Below are 27,213 nucleotides of genomic sequence, written 5' to 3'. Positions count from 1 at the left end.
GTCATTCTCAGCCACAGTCCCGCTGAAGGAATAAACAGCAGGAAAAACAAGCTTCCTGATTTGCCATTTTTCTCTCATTGCATTTATTTTATAAATGATGCCCAGTGTGTTTCATGTTTCTGTGTTTTTGCATTAAACCTCATTAAAATAACCTTCTGATGTTCATAAATACCATTTAAACACGTTCTTTACCTAGAAATGATCATCAGAAACTGGATTCTGGGCAAACAATCCATCCTCATCACTAATACTAATAATCAATGTCTGTGTGTTTACTGAAGTGCTGATGCTAGATGTTTGTTTTAATCACTTAGCTGTTTTTTTCTACTCAGAGGTGTCAGAGTAAAATCTTAGTTTTATGTTTAACTTGTCCTGATTTAGTAAATAAATCACTACATTCTGCTAGAACCCTTATGCTGATGTTTAAGCTTTTTACTTTAATTCATAAGGAACCGACAACTCCTGTTTTTGGTTTGTGGGAGGAAACTGGAACACACACACACACACACACACACACACCACACACACACACACACACACACACACACACACACACTCCACACACCCAAGCACGCACGCACGCACACACACACACACACACGCACGCATGCATGCACACACACACACACATGCGTGCACACACACACACACTCCACACACGCACGCACGCACACACACACACACACACACGCACGCACGCATGCATGCACACAGACACACACACACACACACGCACGCACGCACACACACACACACACACACACAAACACTCACTCACTCACTCACTCACACACACACACACACACACACACACACACACACACACACACACACACACACACACACACACACACACACACACACACACACACGGAGAGGATATGCCAAGACTGAAAGACCAAAGCTGGGATTCAAACCAGAAACCCTTTTGCTGCGAGGCAACTTGAAGTCAAGCAATGTCTTTGTTGTAATTAGCCACGAGCCGATATGAGGCAACAAACCAACTATGAAATTTACAGCTGTTACGGGAAACTCCTTCACACCCACCACCCCCATCAGCAGAGATAACGTGCGAACCTCAGGACTCCACAGTCCCTCTGACCTTTGACCCTTTGTAAACTTGCCCTCTGAAGCTACCGGCGTGTCCTCTGTAGCCTTTGACTCTTGTTGAGTGGAACTGCCTGGTCTGTATTCTCCTGTCTGACTTCAGCTCCACCAGGATCAGACAGGAACATGGTGCCTCTACCTGGAGACAAATAAACAAACAAGATACTGGGTAGGTCTTCATTAGCCAACAAGGTGAGAACTAAACAGATCAGCAGCATCATATTTGTACACCACCAGCTTAAATGTTTGCTGTTCTTGTCCCTTAAATGGTAACATGGATCAATGTTCTGCTATACTTCTGCTGCAGCCATCAGCTCCGAAGCCAGAGGAAACACAAGTTTGGGTTTGCCTCCCTCTGGTGGCTCAGGCATAGCATTACATGACCCTGGCTTCCAGCACTTAATATATGAAACAACTTTAAAAACAAACTTCTTCATTGAAATGTTGGACAAAGTATAAAATATTAGATCAACATCTCTGCATGAGAAGAACTCAGAGGAAATCAAATTCTGTGGCAGGAGCTGAGTGGCCCACTCATAACCAGAGGGTTATAGGTTCGAGCCCTGTCTGTCTCAATCATTGTGTCCTTGAGCAAAACATTTACCCAACGTTGTCTGGTGGTGGTGGGAGGGACCGGACTGAATTCGGCAGCCTCACCTCCATCAGTGTTCCCCAGGTCAGCTGTAGCTACAATGTAGCTCACTACATTGTGTGTGTGTGTGTGTGTGTGTGTGTGTGTGTGTGTGTGTGTGTGTGTGTGTGTGTGTGTGTGTGTGTGTGTGTGTGTGTGTGTGTGTGTGTGTGTGTGTGGATGAATGACTGGGTGTTGTGCAAAGCGCCTTGAGGGGCTGTAAAATCCTAGAAGTTTCTATATCAAATACAGTCAATTTACCAAGAAACACAAACAAAACATCATCCTCATCAACATTATTATTATTGTTGTTATAAATAATAATAATAGCTCAAGCTGTCAGAGTTATTCTCATTCTCTTTGATTGGCTGATGCTGCCCCTCCCAATATGGCCGACTTTTTGACATTTTATTCCTATGCGGACTAGGTTTGAAGCAAGATGGAGACACCACGTGCAAAAACGTGCTAACTAGTAATGGTCCTTGTTTGTAGTGGTGTTAGGAGACATCTGGGCATGGACAGAGGACTGTTTAGTGAAAAGACTTCCACACAGACATAAATCATGACAGAGCTAAATGGGATAAACAACCACTCTGTTTCTATCTGCTGCTAGTCCTCTCTGTCTACTGTTTAAAAATAACTTTTGTCCTCCCGTCCCTCACTTTTGTCTGCACGAGGATTTATTAACTGTTGAGACTGTCTCTGGTTGTCCTTGGGCCACCTGGGGTCACATTGGCTCTGTCTGACTTTAGAATTTCTCACATGTCCACATCTGGAGTATAGGAGTGCTAAAGAGGGCCTCTAAATGCTGGACACGCCCCCTGTCCATCACAGGGCCAGGATGAGGAGGTCTATCAAACAGAAGGATAAAGTTTGCTGCTGGGATGAGCTGTGATCGTCACACGGGGGGCACTGAGAGCAACTAGATCCTAACGTACATCTCTGGTGAGCATGTGTGAATAAAACTGTCCTACATGTAAGGAAAAAATACAATTCATTTGTTCTCAGAGGAAATCGTTTATTCCAACTGGTGAAACCAACCGTGTTGGACCAGGTGGGACTGTTTGATACAAAATGAATGACAGACACGTGTAGTGTCTTCATCAGCATGCTGAAGGTTTGAGGGTGAAGTGTTGACTGTCTTTTTAAATCCTTCCTCTCCTCTGACAGAGAGAGGAGTTCAGGCCTTCTCCCTGAGCAGGCCTATGCCAGGACACCTGTCATTTCCAGCAGGTCTGACGGAAGCAGGGGAACACCGAGGAACCAGGGACCTTCTGGGTTTTAGGACATGCTGTGCTTTATACGCACAACTCTACGCTTGTAAAACCGGCAGAATCTGTCAGCATCTCTGATGTGGCGCATCACTGTTGTGTCGAGCAGCAAAAGATGAGCCTGTTACAACAGGAAGTGAAAATGTTTGGATTTCAGAATAAGGTGATATTTTCCTGATTTTGCTCAAGTGTTGAAATCTCGTAATTTCTAACAAACAAGAGTGTCTGGATGCTGTCGTGTGGTGGAGTGGTCCTCTATGGTGCAATAGGACCCAAACGCATGTGGGCAGGAACAGGAGAAAGAAGGGCAGGTGAAAGAACCGTTTAATGGTTGGCAGGTAGGGATGAAGAAGATGATGATGCAGCAGGAACACATCAAGACAACACATCAGAGAGAGAAGAAGATCCTGAAAGATGCTGGCTTCTCTTTGTAAGACCACATAAAATTCTGCACTTGAGTGTTCAAATGGAATAAATAATATTAATGCATCAGAAATTGACAGAAATTGGATCATATTGGATCTGTCTACAATCGAGGGAGTACTCAGCCCCCTCCAGCATGTCAGGGGTAGAGACCCTCACCCACTGTCACTATGCTCTGTTGTGACTGAACCAAACAACACCCTGGACACAAATGGCTGAAATGAGCTTTCTCTGGGTGAGGAGCTCCATCAGGAGCTGCACTCCTCCACAGTGTAAGGAGTCAGGGGTGGTTCTGGTATCTGATATGGATGTCTCCCAGTCACCTCCCTCTAGAGCACAGGTGTCAAACCCTGGTCCTTGAGGGCTGATACCAAATGTTGCTGTTTTCCCTGCTTCGACACACCTGATTTCAACCAGCAGGTGATTAACAGGCCTCTGGAAAGCTTGATGAGCTGCTGCACAGGCGAACCACAAACTCAACAAAAGATGAAGGATGCTGGCCCTCGAGGACTGGAGATTGACACCCCTGCAGAACGTCATGGAGCTAGTTTAGATGTGTGCTGGTCTGGGAAGGACCAGGGATCCTCTCCAAAGACCTTGTGTATTCCTGGGGTGAGGGGTGTTATGCCTCCCTCCTGGATCTCTTTTCTCCACAACATGACCTTGGAGAGGAAAAGGGATGGATGGGTGGGTGGCTATTGGGTTTATAATTGATCATACACAAATGCTTATATCACAAGTAGTAAATTAGGACTGTAACTCGCTGAAGTTGGTCTTTTATTGCCAAACTCCCAATCGGAAGTGGTGTCCGTGTGCGTTATTTGTGCGCTGACGGCGCTACACATCTGACAGAGCTGGGATACCGATTTGGGAACGTTTCGGCCCTTTCCCAGCCGCTGTAGCTGCGTCTTCCTCACGACACCGAGGTCGCCGAGGCGTCGCCGGGATCAAGCGAGCCGTTCTGTCAGTGGCTTTGAAGTCAAACCGGATACCGCTCGTGGTCCAGACGGAGCCGTGTTTGTTTAGGGTGGTGAAATGAGGAGGGGGTGGAGAGTCGCCACAGAGACGCTGGGCTCTGGCCAAGCATCGCCGCATTTTAGCGCCCCTTCTCCTGCCACCTCTCCCTCCTTCATGCTCGGGATTTTGCATTGAGCTGCAATTGCTTCTTCGCAGATCACACACACACACACACACACACACACACACACACACACACACACACACACACACACACACTGCAAGGTGGACACACACACACTGCAAGGTGGAAGATGCAGCCCGTCTGAGGACACCCCCACCTCTCCCCCTCTCTACCAGATATCCGTCGCTGCCATGACAGCCAGAGGTCTCCTCTCGAGCTCGGCTCGGTCTCTGGGAGAACAGGCAGAGTGATTCGGGACGGTGGCTCGCATCTGCGGATGTCATTGTGTCCGTGGAGCCTGTGAACACCATCCGCGCAAACGCACCGAGATTCCTACTCAGGGGGGGGAGACAAGACGGAAGGGGGGAGGAAAATATGTCCTCTCGATCTGCGTTACCGTCTGGGAGCGACAGGAGCACAGGGGAACATGTAAGTGGTTCTATTTGTGTGCATGAAGATGGCTGAGCGAGGATCTCATCCTGTATGTGGCCTTTTGTGTGTGTGTGTGTGTGTGTGGGGGGGGGGGGGTACGGCGCTGTTTTTCCTCAGGATGTGATACAGATGTGAGTCTGCTGTAGCGTTTGGGACGGGGCTAACGTTGCGTGCGTGTGTGTATATGTGCGCGCGTGCATGGGAAAGGCGCTGATGCCTGTCCAGGTTCGATAAGGCTCTGCGAATATGCGCAGAAAGCTCCAGATCCGACAGTCACCTCACGCTACAGCGCTGTGCAGAGACAGTGATGTCACATTCGGGTCCCTAACAGCTGCTCCGTGTGTGTTTCTGTGTGTGCGCGTGCCCGGTTTAAGTCGGATGGGTGGGACGAGCGCGAAGGAGGCCCAAATGAACGCAGAGAGAATATGTGGGTTCGTGTGTTTCGAAGCGTAGTGGATTATAGTACGTAAAAATGTGAAGGCTGTGCATCACGTTACTGCAAAAGATCTATCTATCTATCTATCTATCTATCTATCTATCTATCTATCTATCTATCTATCTATCTATCTATCTATCTAATCTAATCGCTGTGATTGCTGTGACTGAGACCCTGTCACCACATAAGCCCTGATGACAGGTGAGTGAATTGAGCGGATAACAGGGTTGGGCCCAGGTAAGACTCGGTCTGCATTGTGATCCATTACATTTCTCTGGTCCCAGTTACAATGTCCAACCAGGTGCTGGTTGGACTGGGAGCAGGATCCCAGGGTCTAAAGGTGGAGTCTGAGGCTGTGTGCCTGTGTTTGTGTGTTCTTTAACAAGTCTGTGGCCAAGTACGACTGTGCCAGCATATGTTCACTTTACGTGGAGCGCCAGAACTAAAGTGTTGAAGCGCCCTTCCGGTTAACCATTCTACCATCATTTGTGTTGTGACAGGATCGGGAAAAAATATGCAAAACAAACATCAGAACATGTGGCTTAATCAGGAGTAACCTGCTATACTTGGTAGTGTTTTGTTGCACAACTTTGACAAAATGAGCAAAAACAGGCACAGTCCTGTTGACATTTAAACTGCTTGATTAAAGGAAAACGTCGAATCCATGTAGAAGCTACCTCACATATGTAGATATAAAGTCAGGCCACGACCCAGAGACAGCTCGGTCGTAGGGCGGAATCTGCCATTGTCTTTCGGTCTCCGCACACAATTGGACAGTGCTAGGACCAATCAGAGCAGCAAACAGCATGAGTATTCATCACTACAGAAATCTGTTATGGTCTTCCATAAACCATTGAAGAAGAAGTAAATCCATGTTTTAAGTACATCTATCTCCTCTTCTCAAAAAAAAAAAGCCCAAGTCTAAATCACCCAAATTTATCGTCAAAGCCGAGCGCCATTCCTGAGCCGACGCCATCTTTGTAATTTTAATCTGTTGCAACTCTGGTGAGAACACAACAGTATGGCTGTGTCCAAATTCAGGGGGTGCGTGCTCATGAGGCCGGATTTTAAGACCAGTGACGTCACTGCGCCGCGATGAAGTCTGTCCAAATTTAAATCTGTTCTTCTTTTCCCTGATTTAGAGAATAGGTGTGGTGTAGTCTCCTCACCAGGGGTGGAAATTAAAATGTTTCTGTACCAGCCTTTGTGGCTGATAGAGGAACATGTGTGCCAGCCACTCAAACATTTTACCAGCCACATTTTTGTTCTCTATTGTGAGGGAGTCGTTGTGTTGATGAGATGCAGGAAGGTGTGACCTCGACTCAAACTGCTTAGGAATGAGATCCAAAGCTGCATTACAGGTGCTGGAAAGGTGAAATCTAAGCCCCTCCCCTATTTAAAGTAGGTTTTTCATGTTAGACATGGATAGCTTCTTTTACTCCTCTCTCAAACCATCTATCTTCTCTGTCCAGAATCTGTACTTTGCCATCTTCAAAGGTCCCTTGTCCTTCAGGTGAAGGTGGACTGCAGAGTTTTGACCTGACGAGGTAGCTCTCCTATGTTGTGCCATGCTCTTGTGTAATTGTTGTTTAGCTTCCCCGATGTAAACATCTGGACAGTCCTCACTACATTGGACTACATGAACAACACCACTGAGCTTCTGTTTGGGTGTTTGGTCTTTTGGATGGACCATTCCACAGTAGTTTCTGCTTGTTAAATAACAACAGACAGCTATAGCTTATAAGCTTGACTCTCCCAAATTCCTGTTAGAATTGACAAAGCTTCTCGGATGAGAAGCAAAACGTCTTCAAGAAACTAAAGAAGTCCAGTTGCCTTCATTTGAAAACTTTAAATTGGTAAGAGCTTTCAGAGATAAAAAAGGCAAATATTACTATACCAGCGTATTGTTGCGTCTCAGCCTGACATACAAAATATGCGGTACATCTGCTGTAGCTCTTCAAACAGTAATAAAACAAGGAACAAGTTTAAAACATGTGCAAGCTCCATTTCTGCAGCTTCTTCTTAGTGCGGTAACTGTTGCTAGGTGACAGGAGGTCATCTGCCAAGTAGGGGACTATTATTTAAGGCTTGACTGTCCACTGATCCATGGCGGATGGCTGCTTATACTGAGCCAGGATCCTCTGGAGGTTTCTTCCTGTTAAAAGGGAATTTTCTTCTCCACTGTTGCTAAATGCTTGCTTAGTATGAGGATTGATGTAAAGTCACTGACACTAGTCAGTGACTTGATGCAATTTGCTGGGTTCCTTATATAGGAAACTTTTTTCTGATTGGCTTAATGAACTGACCTGGATTGGAATGTTTACTGTGTGAAGTGCCTTGAGACGACTCTTGTCGTGATTTGACGCTTTATAAATAAAGTTGAATTGAATAAACTTGAAACTTGAATATTCACGTTAATCTGTTAACATCACATTCTCCTGAGACCGATGAAGATGGGCACTCATAAGCATGCAACCCCTGAATTTGGACACAGCCAGTGGCTCATCAAAAAAACAGCATGAAGAGATGCCCTCATCAATAGTTTTTATTATGACTCCTGTTGACTTTACCGGTTTTCTCCAGTGGGTGGCAGATGTGAGCAGTTCAGTGGTGAATAAAACATGGACGGATGGCTCTGCAGGATACTTAAGACAGAGAAAAGCCGCTACAGAAGTATTGGTGTCCCAGCAGAGATTATGATGCATAAAAATGGGATTTCCACAAGTGTTGGAAATAAAAACGGTGTGGGCAGTCATATGTAAGAATAAAGGAGGTGGATTTTTGCTGCATGTCATACACGGCTGGAAAGAGAGGAAATGCACATGGTTCAGAAGGAATGACTCGATAAAAGTACACTTTAAAAGCAGAATGTAACAAATAATTATCTTTTTTTGTAGATTTTTTTTGTGATCTTAAAATCAAAATCATGAACAAACCTGATTTATTACAGCCATCATTTAAATTGTCACAGAAAGTTGGACTGTACATGGCTGATAGTTTGATTTGAGTTTTTCTCTCCATCCTGGTTTGTTTTTGAATTTTAGGAGACTTTTTTTGCAGAATATTAATAATGTGTAAATCTAACTTTGATCTCTAAACTCAGTATTTCTATTTAAAATACAAATTATTTAAAACTATTTGTAAATTTAAAACTATTTATCAAGGGGGACTATGGGGTGTGGTCCAACTACAGGGGGATCACACTCCTGAGCCTCCCTGGTAAAGTCTTTTTACGTGTTCTGGAGAGGAGGGTCCTACAGATTGTCAAACGTCGGATTCAGGAGGAACAATGTGGTTTTCATTCTGGCCATGGAACACTGGGCCGGCTCTATACCCTGTAGGGGGTCCTGGAGGGTGCGTGGGATTTGAAGAAGTCGTTTGACTTCTCGGAGTAGACCCGCTGCTCCTCCACATCGAGAGGAGGCAGTTGAGGTGGCTCAGGCGTCTAATGCCTCCTGGACGCCTCCCTGGTGAGATTTTCCAGGCATGTTCAGCCAGGAGGTGACCCAAAGGGAGACCCAGGACATGCTGGAGGGACTATGTCTCTTCGCTGGGAATACCTTGGGATTCCTCCAGAGGAGCTGGCCCAAGTGGCTGGGAAGAGGGAAGTAAAGGCCTCCCTGCTTACTGCTCCCGCAACCTGACCCATATAAGCAGAAGATAATGAATGGATAGATGGATGGATGGATGGATGGATATTTGTTATAATTGTGATGATTATGGCTTACAGCTGATGAAAACTGAAATTCAAAATCTCAGACATTTATAATATTGTGAAAATATTCAATATTCTAGACTAGCTAATGAATCCAGAACACCTGCTAAGGGTCCCTGAGCCTTTAGATGGTCTCTCAGTCTAAGATGGACTAATGACAATGGTCTCTCTCTCTCTCTCTCTCTCTCTCTCTCTCTCTCTCTCTCTCTCTCTCTCTCTCTCTCCTCTCTCCTATTCACTCTCTCTCTCTCTCCCTCTCTCTCTCTCCTCTCTCCTATTCCCTCTCTCTCTCTCTCTCTCTCTCTCTCTCTCTCTCTCTCTCTCTCTCTCTCTCTCTCTCTCTCTCTCTCTCTCTCTCTCTCTCTCTCTCTCTCTCTCTCTCTCTCTCTCTCTCTCTCTCTCTCTCTCTCTCTCTCTCTCTCTCTCTCTCTCTCTCTCTCTCTCTCTCTCTCTCTCTCTCTCTCTCTCTCTCTCTCTCTCTCTCAAACTTCCAGAACCTAGGTGCTCAGTAAGTTGTGTGACTCAAGCTCGTCACCATCAGTTTTGCACAGTAATCTGATGGGTTATTGTCATAAATGTAGAGGCAAGCCTGCAGAGATGTCTCCACCCAGCTTTAACAGCACCACTCTCATTCTTCACCTCCCTGCTGGAGGAGATGGCGCTGAACCTCAAACAGAACAATATGCTCCAATGTTGGACTCCAGCTGTTAAACCAGAGATTGGGAGTGAGGGTGCAATCACAGGAAAGTCAGTTTTGTCTTTTTCAGCTGAACATCTGGCAGAATCACAGCAACATGTCACTGTTAGCTCACTATCTGCCACAGGCGCTTGTATACAAACAGATAAATAAATAAATACATGTAGACCACTTGCTCTTCCAGTTGTTCAAACATCTGATGCATCAGATGAAGAAAACAGTTTTTTTCTCTTTAAACCTTTATGTTTCCACCTGAGTACACAAATGCTCACAAATACTCACAATTAGCATGGCCAGCCACTGTAATGAGAAAAGTGCAAGGACCTGTTGGATTAGCTGACTGCTGTGGGTACAGTCAGCGGTGCCAGTGATCCGAGCTAAAATCTCTAAATTTTCACAAAACCCTCTCATTATCTTCCTGACGAAAGCATCCCCAAAACTAATTTCTTCAGCCTGTCAGTGGCCGGTGCTGCAGATGTGTGTAGCAGACAGCTGTTTCTATAAGAAGCTTGTTTAACCACAACCAGGAAACACGACTCCTGACTTCTTGGGCCACAGAATTCTAACAAGAACGCCGTAAGCCAGGGAGTCAAACTCAAATTCACACTGGGCCAAAATGAAAAACTGGGACGACGTCGCGGGCCAAACTCAGTATTTTTTTTATATGTACTGTTGAACCTTTTCATTTGGACACAAACTTATTTTTACCAAAACACTGAATGTGGAAAAGGGAAATCACAGACGAGCAAATTGATTTTAAATGAAGCACACATTAGTGGTATTCGTTACTTAGTTATGTCTCATATTTTTATTCTATTTTCCCCCTGTAAATTGTGTAAATACACAACATTTTTTTAATATTTAGCATCTTTTAAGTATTTCTGTTTTCCCGTTGTTCACTCTTTGTTCTTATTTTTTTACTCTCCTTTTTGCTCCTGTAATGAATGTCATCGCTGCTGGGACACCAAGCTTTCCCCACTGAGGAACAGTAACGGGATTTTTGTTCTTTTTTTACACAGTTTAGTAAACGGTTAAACTAAACTGTGTAAGAAAAGAACAAAAACATGGATTACAGACAACAACACAGTACGAGCGCACAAAAGACTTTCAAATAAAGGGATTTGCTATTCTATTCATCTATCTGTAGTTTTTCCAGTTCCTGTTTTAAAGTGGGTTTAATATTTTTTCACAGGCCAACAACAAAAATAAAAAACAGTAATTATGTTAAATGAAAATGCAATATCTCACCTGTTAAAACACAAATTGCAAGTTAGAGACTCCCATGAACCAACGTTTAGAGACAATTAATAAAACTCTTTTAAAACATTTTTTACACAAACATAAATTATTTAGTCTTTTAGATAGGGATGGACAATATATCAGCATCAATATCGGTATCGGCAGATGTTAGTCTTTTTTTAGCATATCGGTATCGGTTCGATAAATAAAACCGGGCCGATTATTAACAACCAATACTTTTTCCATCTTGTCTCTTTTTGTTTGCCTGTTTCAGAGGGTGAGGGGGTGATGTGTAATTGTTTAGTCATGTGAACAGTGAATGTAATCATCTCAGAACCATAAATGTGTGTTGTGCATACATAGTAATGTAAATTCAGCTTTAATATTCTCATTATGTGCAAAATCTTCTGACTTTAGCAGCATTAATGTCAGTATATCGGTATCGGCAAATATCGGTTATCAGCCATAACAGTGATCTTAATACCAGATATCCGTATCGGTCCAAAAATTTCATATCGGTGCATCACTACTTTTAGAGTGATTTTTGTGAGAAAGGTATTTTATTTATTTTTTTTTTTTTTGCCAAACCAAGTGACGTCAGCTGAGGGAGTCCTGTTAGCTTAATCCAGAGGAAAATATGGATTCTAATGCCGGTTCTGACACTGAGGAAAATTTAAATGTTTATAAATCTACTTATGATGGACCAAAACCATAAAGTTATGAGTTTGCTGCATGCCCCAGAGAGCAGAGACCAACCAGAGGGGGAAATCGTCGGCCAAAGCAGAGAGATTAAGGAGGAGCAGCGGGGGAGCAGCTTGTGAGTTAACGATGCTAGCTTAAACTTGTGTGCAAACATCACAATATTGTACAGATTACTATCATGTACAAGACAATTACAATTGTATCGGTCAGTTAATATAATATTAATACTAATGAGCGTCTGTCAGCGGTCTCATACTCGTTAATATCCGTTCACGTAACAAAGTTTAGCGCTTAGAGAGAGGGAGAGATACGCCTGTCATCCGATTCTGGAGCTCATGCGGACTTCTGTGAGCTGGATGTGACCCAGACACCAGCGAGTCAGTCGAGTTGGTATTTTTTAAAGCGATCCTCTCCTGGAGATTTGCGATGGTTCTGATCCGGTGCAGACCCATAAACCAGCTCTACTGGCCCGCTGAGCCACGCGTCTCTTCTGGTGGTTGGTTCTGACCTGGTTCTGATGGTGATCTGAGTTCCAGAAATCCGCATTTAATTTTCTAAACCCCTCCACGGGTCTCCGGAGCCCAGCGCGGATCTCCCTGTCCCGGTACCGACCGATGTGGGCTACAGAAGTCCATCTTTTCAGCTTCACAAAACATCCTCAGGCACGGAGATAGAGGCGTTGTTTCTCTTATCTGGAAACCCGTGGACTCGATGTCCAGACACGCTGGAGTTGGTACAGCCTTCACACACTATACTGTAGTTTATCAACATGAACACAATCCAAAACACACACGCTGACCGGATAACATGACCTCTCTACCCTAAAACTACCCACTCTCCACACTGAGCTGAGGCAGCCTAGCTTCTAAGTCCCTTTGGTCATGTTAGAGGTTCAGATGTAGAAAAAAAGAGCCTTTTTAGAAGCTTTGCTGAGAAACGACACTTTACTAGAAAAACTCTGTTGTTATGTATTTTAAAACGACAGCATTTTATGTGAATTAGAAAAAATGGTCTTGATTCGGAAAAGGGTAGAATGCCTTCTCCGGGTCAGGGATGAGGTCCTGCCCCAAGTGGAGGAGTTTAAGTATCTCGGGGTCTTGTTCACGAGTGAGGGAAAACTGGAGCGTGAGATCGATAGGCGGATTGGTGCTGCATCTGCAGTGATGCAGGCGTTGTACTGGTCTGTCATGGTGGAGAGAGCTGAGTCAGAAGGCAAAGCTCTCGATTTACCTGTCGATCTATGTTCCTACCCTCACCTATGATCATGAGCTTTGGGTAGTGACCGAAAGAACGAGATCGCAGATATAAGCGGCCAAAATGAGTTTTCTCCGAACAGTGGCTGGGCTCTTCCTTAGAGATAGGGTGAGAAGCTCGGTCATTCGGGAGGGGCTCGGAGTAGATCCGCTGCTCCTCCACATCGAGAGGAGCCAGTTGAGGCGGCTCGGGCATCTGGTCAGGATGCCTCCTGGACGCCTCTCTGGTAAGGTTTTCCGGGCACGTCCAACCGGGAGGAGACCTAAAGGTAGACCCAGGACACGGTGGAGGGACTATGTCTCTCACCTGGCCAGGGAACGTCTTGGGATTCCCCCGGAGGAGCTTGCCCAAGTGGCTGGGGAGAGGGAAGTCTGGGCCTCTCGCCTTAGGCTACTGCCCCTGCGACCCGACTCCGGATAAGCGGATGAAAATGGATGGATGGATGGATGGATGGATAGAAAAAAACATTTAACCTGCAATTAGCTCTTTCACGTTTGTGCTATGAAGCAGAAAAAGTGCATAAAACCAAAATAATCCAAGCTCAGTTTGCTCCACTGTGATGCTCACCTGTTCCAGCCAGACACCTGCACCTCTGGGGTCAGGCTGTGAGCTGAGGAAGGAGTTCATCAGTGAGACTGCAGTGTTGTTCTGTTCATCTTCATCACAGACAACAGTTGCTCACACAGGTTTGTGCTGCTGAACATGGAGAGCGTCTGAGCAGCTGGACCACGCTGTTGTGTTGGTGTGTCGGGGAGGAGAGATAAACACTGCAGCCACAGAGTCGTACTGACTTCAGCGTGTCACTAAACTCGAGTTAAATCATCTCGGTCTGGAAGTTGGTCTTTGCACTTTCTCTGATAGCAGCAAACAGATTACTGAGCGGTTAAAATCCATTTCTGGGCTTCAAAGTCGGCAAATTGCTGAATAAACTTGGCGCTGAGTAAGAGGAGCCCAGTTTGTCTGAGACTGACTGGGGTAATGCTGCAGAGTAGCATGGATGCATGAATGAATGTAAACAAAAAGGAAGGGGCACTTAGCTGCAAAGCACTATGGGATATGTAGTCTTTGCAGCAAAATCAGCTGGTGGGCCATATAGTTGATGTTTGGTCTCGTGGGCCAAATAAAAATAGACCAAGGGCCAAATTTGGCCTGAGGGCCTGAGTTTGACTCCTGTTCCTCAACCCTCCCACTGTCCTAACGGGTGTGGCCCCACGAGGAAAGTTGACCATTGAGCAGGATTGATGGTTTATCCCTTGAGGTCCACGTGGCAGGGGTGAGGTGGTGCTCATGCCTTACTCCATGTAGGTTTGGCTTTGGATGAACATAGATTATAATGCAAAGTGCTGTGAGTGGTTAGTAAAAAAGTTCTGCACAATCACTGCTCACTGCTTCTAGAACAGCGTTCCATTCTCTTTGGGTTAGGAGGTGTAGGGTTAGGGTCAGTTTTATGACTAATTATTTTTCAGTAGTTGCGCTTTTCCAGTTCTCTGATGCTGCTACATTATGTGGTACTGATGCTTCTCCTGGTGTCTTACAGCATGTGTCGCTGGGGGCCAGCCGTTCAGACAAGGCCACGAGCCAGTCCAGCCGCTCTCTGGGCGCCCGCTGCAGGAACTCCATCGCCTCCTGCTCTGATGAGCAGCCACACATTGGCAACTACCGTCTGCTCAAGACCATTGGCAAGGGAAACTTTGCCAAAGTCAAACTGGCTCGCCACATTCTGACAGGCAGAGAGGTGAGATGTGGGAGCAGCAGAAGCTCGGGTGGGAGGAAGGCAGTAGTTAAATTAGTGATGTTTGCTGGGTGAGGAAACGCCTGTTGCGTTAGATAAATTGGGTACTTTAGCTCAGTATATATATTAACTCAACTTGTGACCAGTAAGCTGTGATACTCTTATCTAAATATAGAATATCACCCTGCCTGGTCTTTATTTGTGCTTAGTCATAAGACTCTAGGATTTTTTATATTATCAAAAACCACATCCAGACACTATCTGTGTGTCTACATACCCAAGTGAAGATGCCCTTTTGGATCCGAGATGTCGGGAGGGGGGAGGGGGGGGTGTGTCGGAGACCCCGGTACCAAAGTCAGTAGACTAACTTCAGTCGTCAGTCCAGGGTCATCTCCAGGTATCCAGGTATGACAGTTGGATTGAACCGAGCGACTGGGACTCTTAAGGAGTCTAAACAATATAAACTTGTTCTGCAGGAACTAACTTGTTGTATCAGCTTCGCAGGTGCAAAAAAGGTTTTAAAGGTTTTGATGACGTGTCAAAATATTTGCTGGTTAAAGAGGTTTTGCTACGGATGGCCGGTCTGAAGCTTTCTCTAGAACTCTGGAACCGAAGAAAAACCAGAGTGATCTAGTTTTAATGCTAAGATGTTATGAATCGGTAGCTAAGTAGCTAACCAAAAGCTGACAAGTTTGGATGTTACCAAGAATCTCAGAAACACACGCCTTCTTTGAAATTCTGAGGCTCTGATCTGGGCAAAACGTTAACAATGTGTCACGCGTTTAACTTAACCTTACTTTGTCCTTGTGTGAGTGCAAATGGTGATGACCTCGTCATATCAACATGCTGAAACATATATCAATCAATGAGCCCAGATTAATGAAACATTTCATTATATTATTATTATTATAAGTAGCAATAAACAAACATTTATTTAATGATTATCTCTTGTATATTTCAGAAGTTCATTTTTAATTTTAAAAATCTTCTTCTATTCTTCTGTGAGTCAATGAGTTTAGATAAAAGAGTTGCTCTATGAGGGACCTTGGTTGGAGAGAGTGTTATTGTTATGATTTCATTATCTCTGTCAGAGCTGCAGGCTCTGATCTCCAGCTGGTGAGAGGAAGGCAGGCTGGATTAAAGGGATAATGTGCAGTCTTGTGTCTCCTTTTTGACCAGATGTTGAATGGTCAAACAGAACCTAAACTGACCATTGCTGGACATTACACATCCTTGGATGTCCCTGATGTTTATCTTCGTTTGATTCACTGGAAAGTTTGAGCACAGCTCTTTTTATAACTTCAATGCAGCAGTGACTACATGAGTTACTGTTGAAAAATAAATTTCTTGGTGAAATAGGATTAGAGTCCTCGTGTTGTCATCATGCTGCTAGCAAAGCTTTGACACCAACCTCTCAGCTCCGGGAGACAAAGAGTTCACATTTGAACATTTTAATGTTTCTGAGCAGTAATGAGAAACCTGCAGTTTTCACTGGCCCTTGAACTCACCATCCTCATTTCAATGAAGACATTTTAATTTCCAGGATCAGGAATTTTTCATTCATTAGAATGAGAAAAATAGTGTTTTTTTTTTTAATTAATTATAGTGTTTTGAGATTAATCTGAATTGTTTCAAATCAGTATCAGGAGGTCAGAGGTAAGGTCACATATCAGTATAGGCTCTCAAATCCACAACCAGCTTGTTGGTCTGGAGCATGCAGGTGTGTGTTAGCAGAGTTACTACTGGAAAAGAAATCAGCAGTTATGCTAGTGAAGCTATTTGGGATGGCTTAAAGGTTGTGTTCAAATAACTTGGAGGAAGTTTATTCTGTAGTTTACATCCCTGTGATCCAACTGTGGAGTTCTCAGAGGATTCACAAAAATCATGTTGGGACATATTTAACTGTTTTCACTTTTCCATACGTTTTTTTCCAGGTTGCAATAAAAATCATCGATAAAACTCAGTTGAACCCAACCAGCCTACAAAAGGTGAGTCCACCTCTCTGTAAGGATGGGTCACACATTTAGATTGAGACCTTCTCTGCACCTCGCCGCCTGGCTTTGTGGACTGAAGTCTGTTGTTCTGATCGATTAGCTGAGAACAGAAACAGTGATGTGGCTGTGACAGAGGTTTGGGTTCCTCCTCGGCTGTTTCCGTCTTCTGAAGTGTCAGGAAGGGAAGCAGCTGATGCAGAGAGGGGCTCGTGAGACGTGATGCTGTTTGGCAGGTGCTAGAGACCGGATGGGAGCAGAAGGAGACCTCTGCTCCACATATCATCTCTCATCTCTGTCTTAGCTACTCACTGCCCTGAGAGGTGGTGACTCATCCTCGAAGCTGCCATCACCCAACCTGTGTTTTCTTCTCTCTGTGTGCAACTGTGCACGAGGTCTTAATTTGTCTTCCCTGGACTTCCTGGTGGAGAATGAACATTGTGGTGAAGGATATTTCACAGTTTCTAGTGAGAGGTGTCTTTGAAGTTCCTGTTCCTGGTTCCTTGATTCTTGGACAAGTCTAACAGGAAACCTCCTGAGCCTAGAGAAGGGGTAGGAAACCCTGGTCCTAGAGAGCCACATTCCTGCATGTTTTCCAGCCAGGCATGAACTTGCAGCTTCTAATTGGCTGAGCACACCTGATCTAGGTAATTAACAGCAGGAACAACAAAGATAGTTGGAAAACAAGCAGGACTGCAGCTCCCTGGGACCAGGGTTGCCTACATCAGCTCCTGTACCCTGCACTGTTCCTGGAACAAGAAGAAGGGAAGGAAACAGAAGAATCAGATTAGAGATGAAACAATCCAACTCAGATGTTTGTGAAGGTGTCTGAGTGAACTGCTACATAAAGAGCAGCAGCTGATCCTATCTTCTGTGCTCCAGCAACAGCATCAACCACTCACCATGAAGTCATCAGGCTAGACTACATGCTGTACCTTTAATTTAACCCCTTTAGTATTTTTTTATTATTGATATTTAAATTTCTCGTGCTTCTCCATCTGTTGGCATGAGAAAAAACAGAATAGATGTAAGGGGCTGAAGTCTACCCAGACACTTCTGGATTTGGTGCTGGTGGAACATACACGACGGTTCTGAGGAAGGAGGCATCTGATTGGACCGGACCGAGCCGTACCAGTGATCAGAGTGGACTGCGTTATGTGCATGTGGGATTTAGAAAAGCTTCAGGAATGAAGACATGAAAGAGTTTATATTAGCATAATCTAAACTGTAGTGGGTGGTAGGAATGTGTGTGTGCATGCGTTTGTGCTTGCTTGCGTACTTTTATGTGTGTGTGCATGCGTTTGTGTGTGCATGCACGTGCCTGCGTTTGTGCATGTGTGTTTATGTGTGCATGCATTTGTGTGTGTGTGCATGCGCATGTGTGTGCACTTGTACAGTACCTGGCCTGCCAGACTCATCCTCTATTTAATTTTATATACAGAACCAATGTCTCCCTTAAGGAAGCATGGGGCTGGCTGGTCAGGCTAGTGCGTGTGTGTGTGTGTGTGTGCATGTGCGTTTGTGTGTGTGTGTGTGTGTGTTTGTGAGAAGACAACAATCACAGCTCTGTGTTGAAAACTCACTTGTGTGTATTTTTGAGACACGACACATCCATGCTGAAACTTCCACTTAATGCGGGTCGTCACCATCTGCCAGACTTGAACTCCAGCCAGCAGATCCAAGCAGGGCTGTTCTGCCACAGTGTGAGCTTCCATTGCTGTCGCAGGGCTGCTATCTATTTAATGAAGAAGAGGGTCAGGTGTTGCTGGGAAGTTGTTTTCCTGTTGCTTAGATGGATCTGACCCGTTCGACCCAGCAGCTGGGAACCAAAAACGAATAGGATGGTTTGGAAGATCACTACAATATTCCCTCCAGTACAGCTGGAAAAGCTGGGAAGCAGCCTGGTCTTAATACCCAGGTTGCTAGGACAACAGTGACGTCAGATGCTGCTAAAGGAGCAGGCTGCTAGAAGAACTGAATGAAGGATGAGAGAACAGTGTGTGTCTTGGAAGTAGAGGATAAGAATAAAGAATAGAATAGCTTTGTGGGAAGTAGAGTTGTTGTTTTCTGCTGCAGCCTTTAATTTGGCCAGCACACCGTTATGGTCATGGGGGTTGGCTCATAATAATCCTTAGAGCAGACATGTCACATGCAGGGAGGAGGAGCTCCGAAGAGAAGAAACTACTCAGGCTTAAGCTGGGCAGTCATCATGGTGTGGCACCTAAAAGTTTTTAGAACCGGTTCTTTCTGCTGCACAAGAATTAGAAGCTTGTGTGTGTGTGTGTGTGTGTGTGTGTGTGTGTGTGTGTGTGTGTGTGTGTGTGTGTGTGTGTGTGTGTGTGTGCCACATATGATCCAGGAACCACCTACCGTAGGGTCAAGCCTACCATGAACTGGAACACCCGTGTCTCTGTCCACAGTGAAGATAGTCTCACATCAGTCTGGACTGCGAGGACCAAGACAAGACAGATTCTGGTTTCAGTAGACACCTTCAAGCTGCACAGAAACTCATAGATGTCCACATGAACCAGACAAATGTCTACTGGAGAAAGGTTTTGTGGTTAGACAAGACAAAGATGGAGCTGGTTGGACACAAGGACAAGAAGTCTGTTTGGTGGGAGACAACGTGCGACTTCTGGACACTGGTCCAGATGTTAGCTCGTTCACTGTACATATGTAAACACCAAAACTGCCAAAAGAAAGAGTTGACTCCCTTCTTACATCAGGAAGAATCAGCTTGTTTCTAGCGTTATCCGTTCTTTCATAATCCGTTGTCGAAGTGTGAGCTGCAGAAGCTTTTCTGGCTTGCGCCTGGCTTTTTTCACAGCAGCGTCCCAAAACAATTTCCTAATTCAGGGATTTTCTGCTTCCTGATCACGTGACGTGTGACACACATGGGTGAAGATCATCTCTAAAGCCACGGTGCAGGGTCTCATTCCCAGGCCCTCCCCATTAAAAAATGCAATTGACGACTTTAGTTGTAAATGGCAGTTAATGAGTTAAGCATTGTGACGGTAGCATCATGCTGTGGTTCTGAAACGATCAGCTAGATGGTTGAAACCTGGACCCAGGCTAAGGTGAAGTGTCCAGAGTCAAAGTCCTAAAGGTTCCAAGATCTGAACGTGACTGAAGATTCTGGGATGTGCTGAAGATCTGAGTCCACGTCAGAAACCTGGATCATTTCAGTAAACTCTACCTGCTCCGGTTTCAGTCTGGAATACTCTAGAGCAGAGGTCACAACCTTTGTGAAGCTGAGAGCTTCTTCATGATTACTGAGCTGCATGGCCGGCTCTTAGGTTGATACACCAGGTTTGATCATGCACACAAACTGACCTTTGACCTAGAGTAAGTTTGAGTTTAAAGAGCAAGTCACCCCCAAATCAATGTATTTTTGGGCTGATAAACTAGATAAATGAGTTTCTAATTGTGCTGTAGACACATGTAGTCAATGATTTGGCGCTTTAGTGCACCTTAGTTAAAAATGAAATATTCTGCCTAAAACTGTCAGTTATCATCAGGTAAAAACTCTGCACTGCATTTGAATTTAAATCTGCCATCGCTATTGGCTAAGAGGTACCCTATGAAATTAGCTGGTACCATATGATGTCACAAAGTCGTTGTGAGCCTGTGTGTGCTTGTGTTTGTTAGCGGCTCCGCCGTCTCGTTCTGCCAGGCAACAGCATTTGTTGCATTTTTCAGACATGAAGTGGGAGTGGAGTAATACTCTGCTTGGGGGTGACTTGCTCTGTAACTAAACGTCATGTTTAATTAACATATTCATAGGGGTTGTATCAGCTAGTCTACTAGTCGACTACACTGCTCTGTAGTGACTTTTTATGCCTTTCATAGACTAGTCGCTGTCATGTGATAATGACCGACGAGATGCAGTCCTCGGAAAAGACAGCAGGTGACGAGCCCCTGCGCGTTGGGAGGCGTCGCTCTGTGCCAGAGCATCGGTACCTGACGCCCGCCATTAAACGGACATTTGACCGAATTGTGACCTTTACCCTCTTGCAATTTAATCTTCCCCTCACCCCATCCTAACCATAACCAGCTTGCGCATGCAAAGCTCTGATCGTTGACGCGCTCCAGACATCTGCGTCCTGAGCACAGCCACAGTAATATCAAATTAGGTGTTGCCACCTCAAAAACAATTTTAACACACGGTCGTTCATGTCGGCTCATTTCCTTTTATGTTTTCTGTCTTTTATTTGTGCCTGATGTGTTTCGCTGCAGTGGAGCGAAGCATATCACCTGTTTTGTCCTCCGGTGACACATATCACCGGTGCGACTGGCGCGCAGCGCGCACTCCGCTGTTTTAGCGGTCGGTAGCTCTTTTAGAACTGCAGTTCAGCGGCATCTCATAAGGTGAATATATATGAAGCCAGGTAGCAGTTTTTCTTTAGAATTGAGAGGAGATGCAGGAAGATAATAAACAGGCAGGACAGAAAAATAGTCAAATAAAAACAAGTTATTTTTTGTACCTGGTGGTTGCAACAAACAGACACCATTGAAGGTAATCAGAAGTGAGGAACAGAAAATGAAATAATTGTTTTAATGTTTAGAGCAGCAGGAACTCTGAGAGGCTGCAGGAGCACCAGTGAGTTTGCGGCCGCTGCGCAGGGGGAGGGGGAGAGGGCTGAAGCAGGGAAACAGTGAAGATGCAAAAACTAGCACTGTTAAAAGAGATGTGTGTTAACTTAGAAAATGTGGGCGCAATTTTAATTGTCAAAAACTCCAGCGAGCCTGCAATGCTCCAACGAAAACTCCCCCCTCAGAAGATATGTGGAATGTGCCGTCGCCATGGTAACTCAACTCTGTCTCCTTTCCCAGCCTGGGTGGGACTGCGGGAAGGCCGCTGAAGCATCCAGGGTCACTGCATCCCTCCAACCCTCAATGCTCCCTCCCCTATCCACATTGAGGTGACGTGCGCTGCTTCATTGTGGCTGCAGGAACTGAAGTGGGGATAGTCCCGACCCACCACCCCACCTAGTGGACACTTATGTTGTGTTGTCTGAAGTCTGTTGCATATCTGTCTGAGGCATTTTTTTTTTGGAGAGCAAAGCTGCCCTCCTGGTGAGAGGGTAACTTTGAAGTGCCTTTTTTCCCCTCCACCTGAACCAATCCTCATGTAAACCCCTCTTATCTCTATTAAGGTTGTGCGACTCAGGGTTGCGAATGACCACAGTCACCAATTCTTGTCATGTGTCTTGCCCATATATGTCTGATCTCTGAATTGTGTGTACTGAAACACTAATTTCCCTCTGGGATTAACAAAGTATCTTTGATTTGATTGATGTTTAGGTGGATGAGGAATCACCCTTTCATCACAATAACTGAGTTCCTCTTTGTTTACTCCTCCAGCTTTTCCGTGAGGTGCGAATAATGAAGGGCCTAAATCACCCTAACATAGGTAAGACTCATCATGTTTTACATCTATGTGTTCTTTAGAGAGGCTGCAGCTGCTGAGTAAGTTACAGTGACATGAACCGACTCTGCCCCCACACATAATCTATTGCTTATATTTATATTTTCACACTGGATTGAAATTTCCTCTTGGTCTACAGTGAAGCTGTTTGAGGTGATTGAGACGGATAAGACCCTTTACCTGGTCATGGAGTATGCCAGTGGAGGTGGGTGCATTATCTGGGATGCAGTGAAAAACTACTTATTTGTTTACTGATATGTGTTTTCACCAGTGATTGGAACATTTAGCTGTTAGTGGAGAAGATGGTGGTTAATTGTTCCAGTAATTCGTTGAAAAGATAGGAATGTGGTGTTTTCACTCCTTCCATCAGTAAAGGGATGGAGTGGGTGGAGCCTAACTATAAAGGCGATTAAGCTCAGCTTCACTCCAGCTAAGCAGCCTCAGCTGTCAATTTTAGCAATTAGCATTTAAACAATGTAGTGTATCTAGTTCAAAGCTGCTTTAGCGAATCTACAGAACAAGCTGTTTTGAACAGAAACCGTCATGGAACATCCACTCCTCCCCCCAGGAATCTTCCTGCCGCAACTGGAGACCCGTCATGCTGGACGAAGAGAGTGTGTTAAACACCAGTCGCTGTTTTCTTGGTCCAAATGTATTTCGTTGCCCGTGACTTCAAACGCTGTTTTTCTTTTTGAGACTCTGGGAGTTTGTCCTAAAGTTGAAGCGGTAGCAGCCGGCTGTTTCTCCTTCTCTGATGTTATTGAGTGAGAACCTCTCACACCAGCGGAGTCCTGTTGCTAAATACGTGAGCGTGTGATGAGTGGAGGACCCAGGGAAGTGTGGCCATTCAGCTAGACCAACACTTGTTTTTGGTTCGTAACGCGTTATTGGCCGAGGTTTTTAGAAAAATTGAAGAGAACCACTTTATTCATCTTTTTATTATAATTTTATATGTTTGTAGCTATACTATGTTAGATTGTTGGCATTAAAACACGTTAAGCTCATTTGTTTTCCAAATTAGATATTGCATCTTTAAGTGGTTGTTTGGTTACAGCTTTCTGAATCAGGTATGAATGATGTCACCTTTAGTGAGGGTGGACTCCGCCCTTATAGCTGTTCTGTAAACTTCCCAGAACACGGAGCCACAACAGAAGCATCCCAGCAGCCCTGCTGCAAGAACTATACTGCTGTTTGAGCTGAGAGTAAATCTGATTTCAGGCGTAATGGAGACACGCTCCATCCATCCACTCTCCTTTCCTGTGCTTGTTCCTGTGATAAACCCCTTTGCTGTGTTCAGAGTCAGGTGGTGTCGTTTACTCACCGTGTCCTTGAAGAATGTCACAGATGCTGTTTTTAACATGGTTTCTACAACGATCGGTGGAAAATACACAATATAGAGTCAGGAAGTTGTTCCCCAGAGGAGCGGTCTAAAACAACTGCACAGAAAAACTTTTAATGTCAGAGGAAGAGAAACTGGTTTATTTACATTATTTACTTCCCGTTTAGAAGCAAGATGTCCAGATGTCAGGAAATAAGACTCCAAATCCTGCTGTCTGCTGCTCCCCTTTCCTATAGCTCACTTCTTCTTCCTAAAACACGAGCACCAGTGCTTTTTTCCCCACAAAAATCGACTCACAAGGCATTCATTTATCCATCAGTGAGCGTTACCCTCTGTTAGCTTGTGGCTAAAGCAGACCAGGTGATGGGGCCCTGCAGCAGCAGGTTTATTTCCTCTCTCTAAAGTTACGGAGCTGTGTTTGAAGAGGAGGATTTGGAGCACCGGTTTCTGAGTCTCAGATGTTTTTGTCATCTTTTGTTGGAGCAAAGCTTCTCTGAAATGTGTCTGAACAGATATGAGAGCTCTTCGATCTCTTCATCAAACCCTTGGCAGGAAAAGACATTGCTCATCATGTTAAACTGTTCCTCTGTGTGGCAACAAGTCCCCATCAGGACAATAACACCGATTTACACTTCATTAAGTATCAATTACAGTAAAATTATGAATAAAGTGAAATCAGCCATGTGTTAGACTTGTGTGATGATGATGATGATGATGATGATGATGATGATGATGTCTTTAACACCTGACTGCTGTGTGACACACAGGGGAAGTGTTTGACTACCTCGTGTCTCATGGGAGAATGAAGGAGGTTGAAGCCAGAGCCAAATTTCGTCAGGTAAATGCTAACCTCCCATTTCCTACTTTGCTTTTCATTCATGGGTCAAAGCTTCTGGTTTGTCTGTCTTTGCTCACAGATCGTCTCTGCTGTCCACTACTGCCACACCAAGAACATAGTCCACCGAGATCTGAAGGTGAGAAAGAAGAACCGAGGTTGTGGGCAGGGCCTTAAAATTCATTCATTCACTCAGTTTCCGTTTCAATCAAGTCAGAATGTGGGACTAATCCTCATCCTCGAGTCTGAATATGGTCCTTGTACATTTGGCTTGGACTGAGGAGTGAAGAAACTGGAGGCACACACACGCACGCATGCACGCACACACACACACACACACACAGTATGAGTCATGTATGGTTTTAGCCAACATGCAACCCCCCCCCCCCCCCCATCTGTGCTCATCTCTGCTGTGCTTTCTCTGCAACACCCCACCCAGCCGTCCCTGTCTTCTCCAACCCACCTAACTACTGTAACCATCTTCCTTCTAGTACACTTCTCTCTCATCTCTCCTTCATCTCTCCGAATGCCTGACATAGGCGGAGAACCTTCTGCTGGATGCCGACGCTAACATCAAGATAGCTGATTTTGGCTTCAGCAATGAGTTCACTCTGGGAAACAAGCTGGACACGTTCTGTGGCTCGCCGCCCTACGCTGCCCCCGAGCTCTTCCAGGGGAAGAAGTATGATGGGCCCGAGGTGGATGTCTGGAGTCTGGGAGTCATCCTCTACACTCTGGTCAGCGGCTCGCTGCCTTTTGATGGACAGAACCTCAAGGCAAGTTTCCCTATGGTGGTCCCAATTCCACCAGAACCAAAGTGTTCCAACAATCTATCGGTGCTGTAATCTGAGCAGGTAGAACGCTTCTGTGTGATGGAATAGCACTCATAAACCTGTCTTTGCTGCAAGCAGAGGTAGGTGGAGGGTGATCAAGCCGTCTGCATTATGAACTCTGCTGAAGATGAAACAGAATTCTGTTCCCTGTGGTTGAAACCAGTTTGAGTTTGTAGTCTGGAAACTACTGAGCTGAAAGTGTGACCGATCAGCAACAACAGCACACGGCCAGCAAAATAAACGGGCTTAACGTCCCTGTCAGCTGCTGACTGCCTTCTGCCTGGTGGTCGGTGATTATCCTGGTTAGTTCTGGGCTTTTTACCCTGACTTTGCGCTGAATTATCAAGTTTTCAAAAGTCAGCTATGCTAGATTAGATCAGTCCCATTCCATGATTGGCCCATTTGCTTTGAGCCATGTAAGTACTGGAAGGCCAGTGACTTGCTGCTATTGTTTTAACAGTCTACAAATTATTTTAACACAAGGAATTGAGACTTCAACGGGTTTAAACAAAGAAGGGATTCCACGATGTTGCCTGCAGAGGGGGAAACAAGCATCAGAGCCATTAAACAGATATTTATAGTCAAACAAGGTTCCTACAGCAAAAGACAAGACATAAACAAAGATCTATTTCAAAGTTAAATACTTGACTGTTTTCATTTTGTATGCATCAAATGGTCTTCCCACTAAGACGACCATGCCCTGGATGCTGGAGAAACCTTGTTAAATCTATCTCAACTCAGGTGTGTTTTCTGTCAGACGTCCACCACCTGCGTTTAACAACAGAATCTAACGGGTGTGCAGATGTTGCGCTGCGATTCTGTCTCTGCTGTCATGCTTCTGTGTTGTTCATGTGAAATGTCACGTATGTGGTCACCAGGAGCTGAGGGAGCGTGTGCTGAGAGGAAAGTACCGAGTGCCCTTCTACATGTCAACTGACTGTGAGGGAATCCTTCGCCGATTCCTGGTGCTCAATCCAGCCAAGCGCTGCACGCTGGAGGTGAGCAGTCCGCACGCGCCCAGGAGCAGCTGCTGCTTCTGACACTCGCATCACATTTGTCTGATCTTTGTTTCTTCAGCAAGTCATGAAGGACAAATGGATAAACACAGGGTACGAGGGTGACGACCTGAAGCCCCACATAGAGCCTGTGGAGGACTACAGTGATCCGGCTCGCATAGGTGAGTCTGTTCTGTCAGCTCGTCCCTGCAGACCTGATGTATGTTTTTCATCCAGCTATTTCTGACGCGTTGTTTTATTCTATTTTGTGGTCGTGCTTGGCCCAGAGGTGATGGTCGGGATGGGCTTCACCCCCGAGGAAATCAAAGACTCTCTGCTCAATCAGAAATACAACGAGGTCACCGCCACATATTTGCTCCTGGGCCGAAAAGGCGATGTGAGTTCCTTCATTTTGTTTCCTGACTAACCTGCTGAGGTGTCATGGGAAAAAGAAGACGAGGCTCAACTTCCCTATTATTTAAATAAAAACGGACGTATTGATATGCATTTTGAATATAACTAGCCTATTTTACTGTGAGGTTGCAGTTTATTAAATCTTCAGTGACTCTGTTTCTTCCTCTCTAATGTTTTTGCTTTGAAAGAACATTGTATGTAGTCCCCGTTTGATTTGGTGCTTCAAAGATTCTTTTTTTTCACAACTCTGTCACAATTTCTGTCTTGTCATCTTCTTCACCTCCTGCTCCTCCTCCTCTCTGTGGTGTGCATCTTCCTGTGGGACATCACAGGAGAGCAGTGATGCCCGCTCTGCTAGTAGCCTGTCCTTGGCGAGGGTACGACCCAGCCCGATCACTAACGGGACCAACAAACACTCCTCAGCCACTGGCTCCTCCTCCTCCTCCACCTCCTCTTCGCATAGCAAGACCCAGCGCAGTGCCTCCACCTACCACAGGCAGCGACGGCACAGCGACTTCTGTGAGTCTCTTCTCTGCCGTGTCGGTCTGAGCCTTGGCCTGGTGGTCAAACTGTTTAATTCAGCCAGTCAGCTACTGAG

The 27,213-nt window shown here is 45.2% G+C and overlaps 1 protein-coding gene across 2 annotated transcripts in view; it reads left to right on the top strand.

The window, feature by feature from the left end:
* Positions 1–3,533: 3,533 nt before the first annotated feature.
* Positions 3,534–27,213, top strand: part of mark4a (MAP/microtubule affinity-regulating kinase 4a) — a 34,692-nt gene continuing 11,012 nt past the window's right edge. Inside the window, exons 1-12 of one of the 2 annotated variants that reach the window (XM_015960620.3) lie at positions 3,534–5,002; positions 14,586–14,783; positions 16,715–16,768; positions 22,136–22,184; positions 22,339–22,404; positions 24,306–24,376; positions 24,456–24,512; positions 24,913–25,149; positions 26,085–26,204; positions 26,284–26,383; positions 26,489–26,598; positions 26,948–27,134. In XM_015960620.3, coding sequence (XP_015816106.1) covers positions 4,949–5,002; positions 14,586–14,783; positions 16,715–16,768; positions 22,136–22,184; positions 22,339–22,404; positions 24,306–24,376; positions 24,456–24,512; positions 24,913–25,149; positions 26,085–26,204; positions 26,284–26,383; positions 26,489–26,598; positions 26,948–27,134 — 1,303 coding nt within the window. In that variant the 5' untranslated portion in view covers positions 3,534–4,948. The remainder of the gene's footprint in view (positions 5,003–14,585; positions 14,784–16,714; positions 16,769–22,135; positions 22,185–22,338; positions 22,405–24,305; positions 24,377–24,455; positions 24,513–24,912; positions 25,150–26,084; positions 26,205–26,283; positions 26,384–26,488; positions 26,599–26,947; positions 27,135–27,213) is intronic. The other variant, XM_015960622.3, reaches the window with a different exon arrangement.

The sequence above is a fragment of the Nothobranchius furzeri genome, chromosome 10, assembly GCF_043380555.1.
Source record: "Nothobranchius furzeri strain GRZ-AD chromosome 10, NfurGRZ-RIMD1, whole genome shotgun sequence".
Classification (NCBI taxonomy): domain Eukaryota; kingdom Metazoa; phylum Chordata; class Actinopteri; order Cyprinodontiformes; family Nothobranchiidae; genus Nothobranchius; species Nothobranchius furzeri.
Note: the sequence above shows the minus strand (reverse complement) of the source record. Positions and strands in the feature narration are given on the sequence as shown.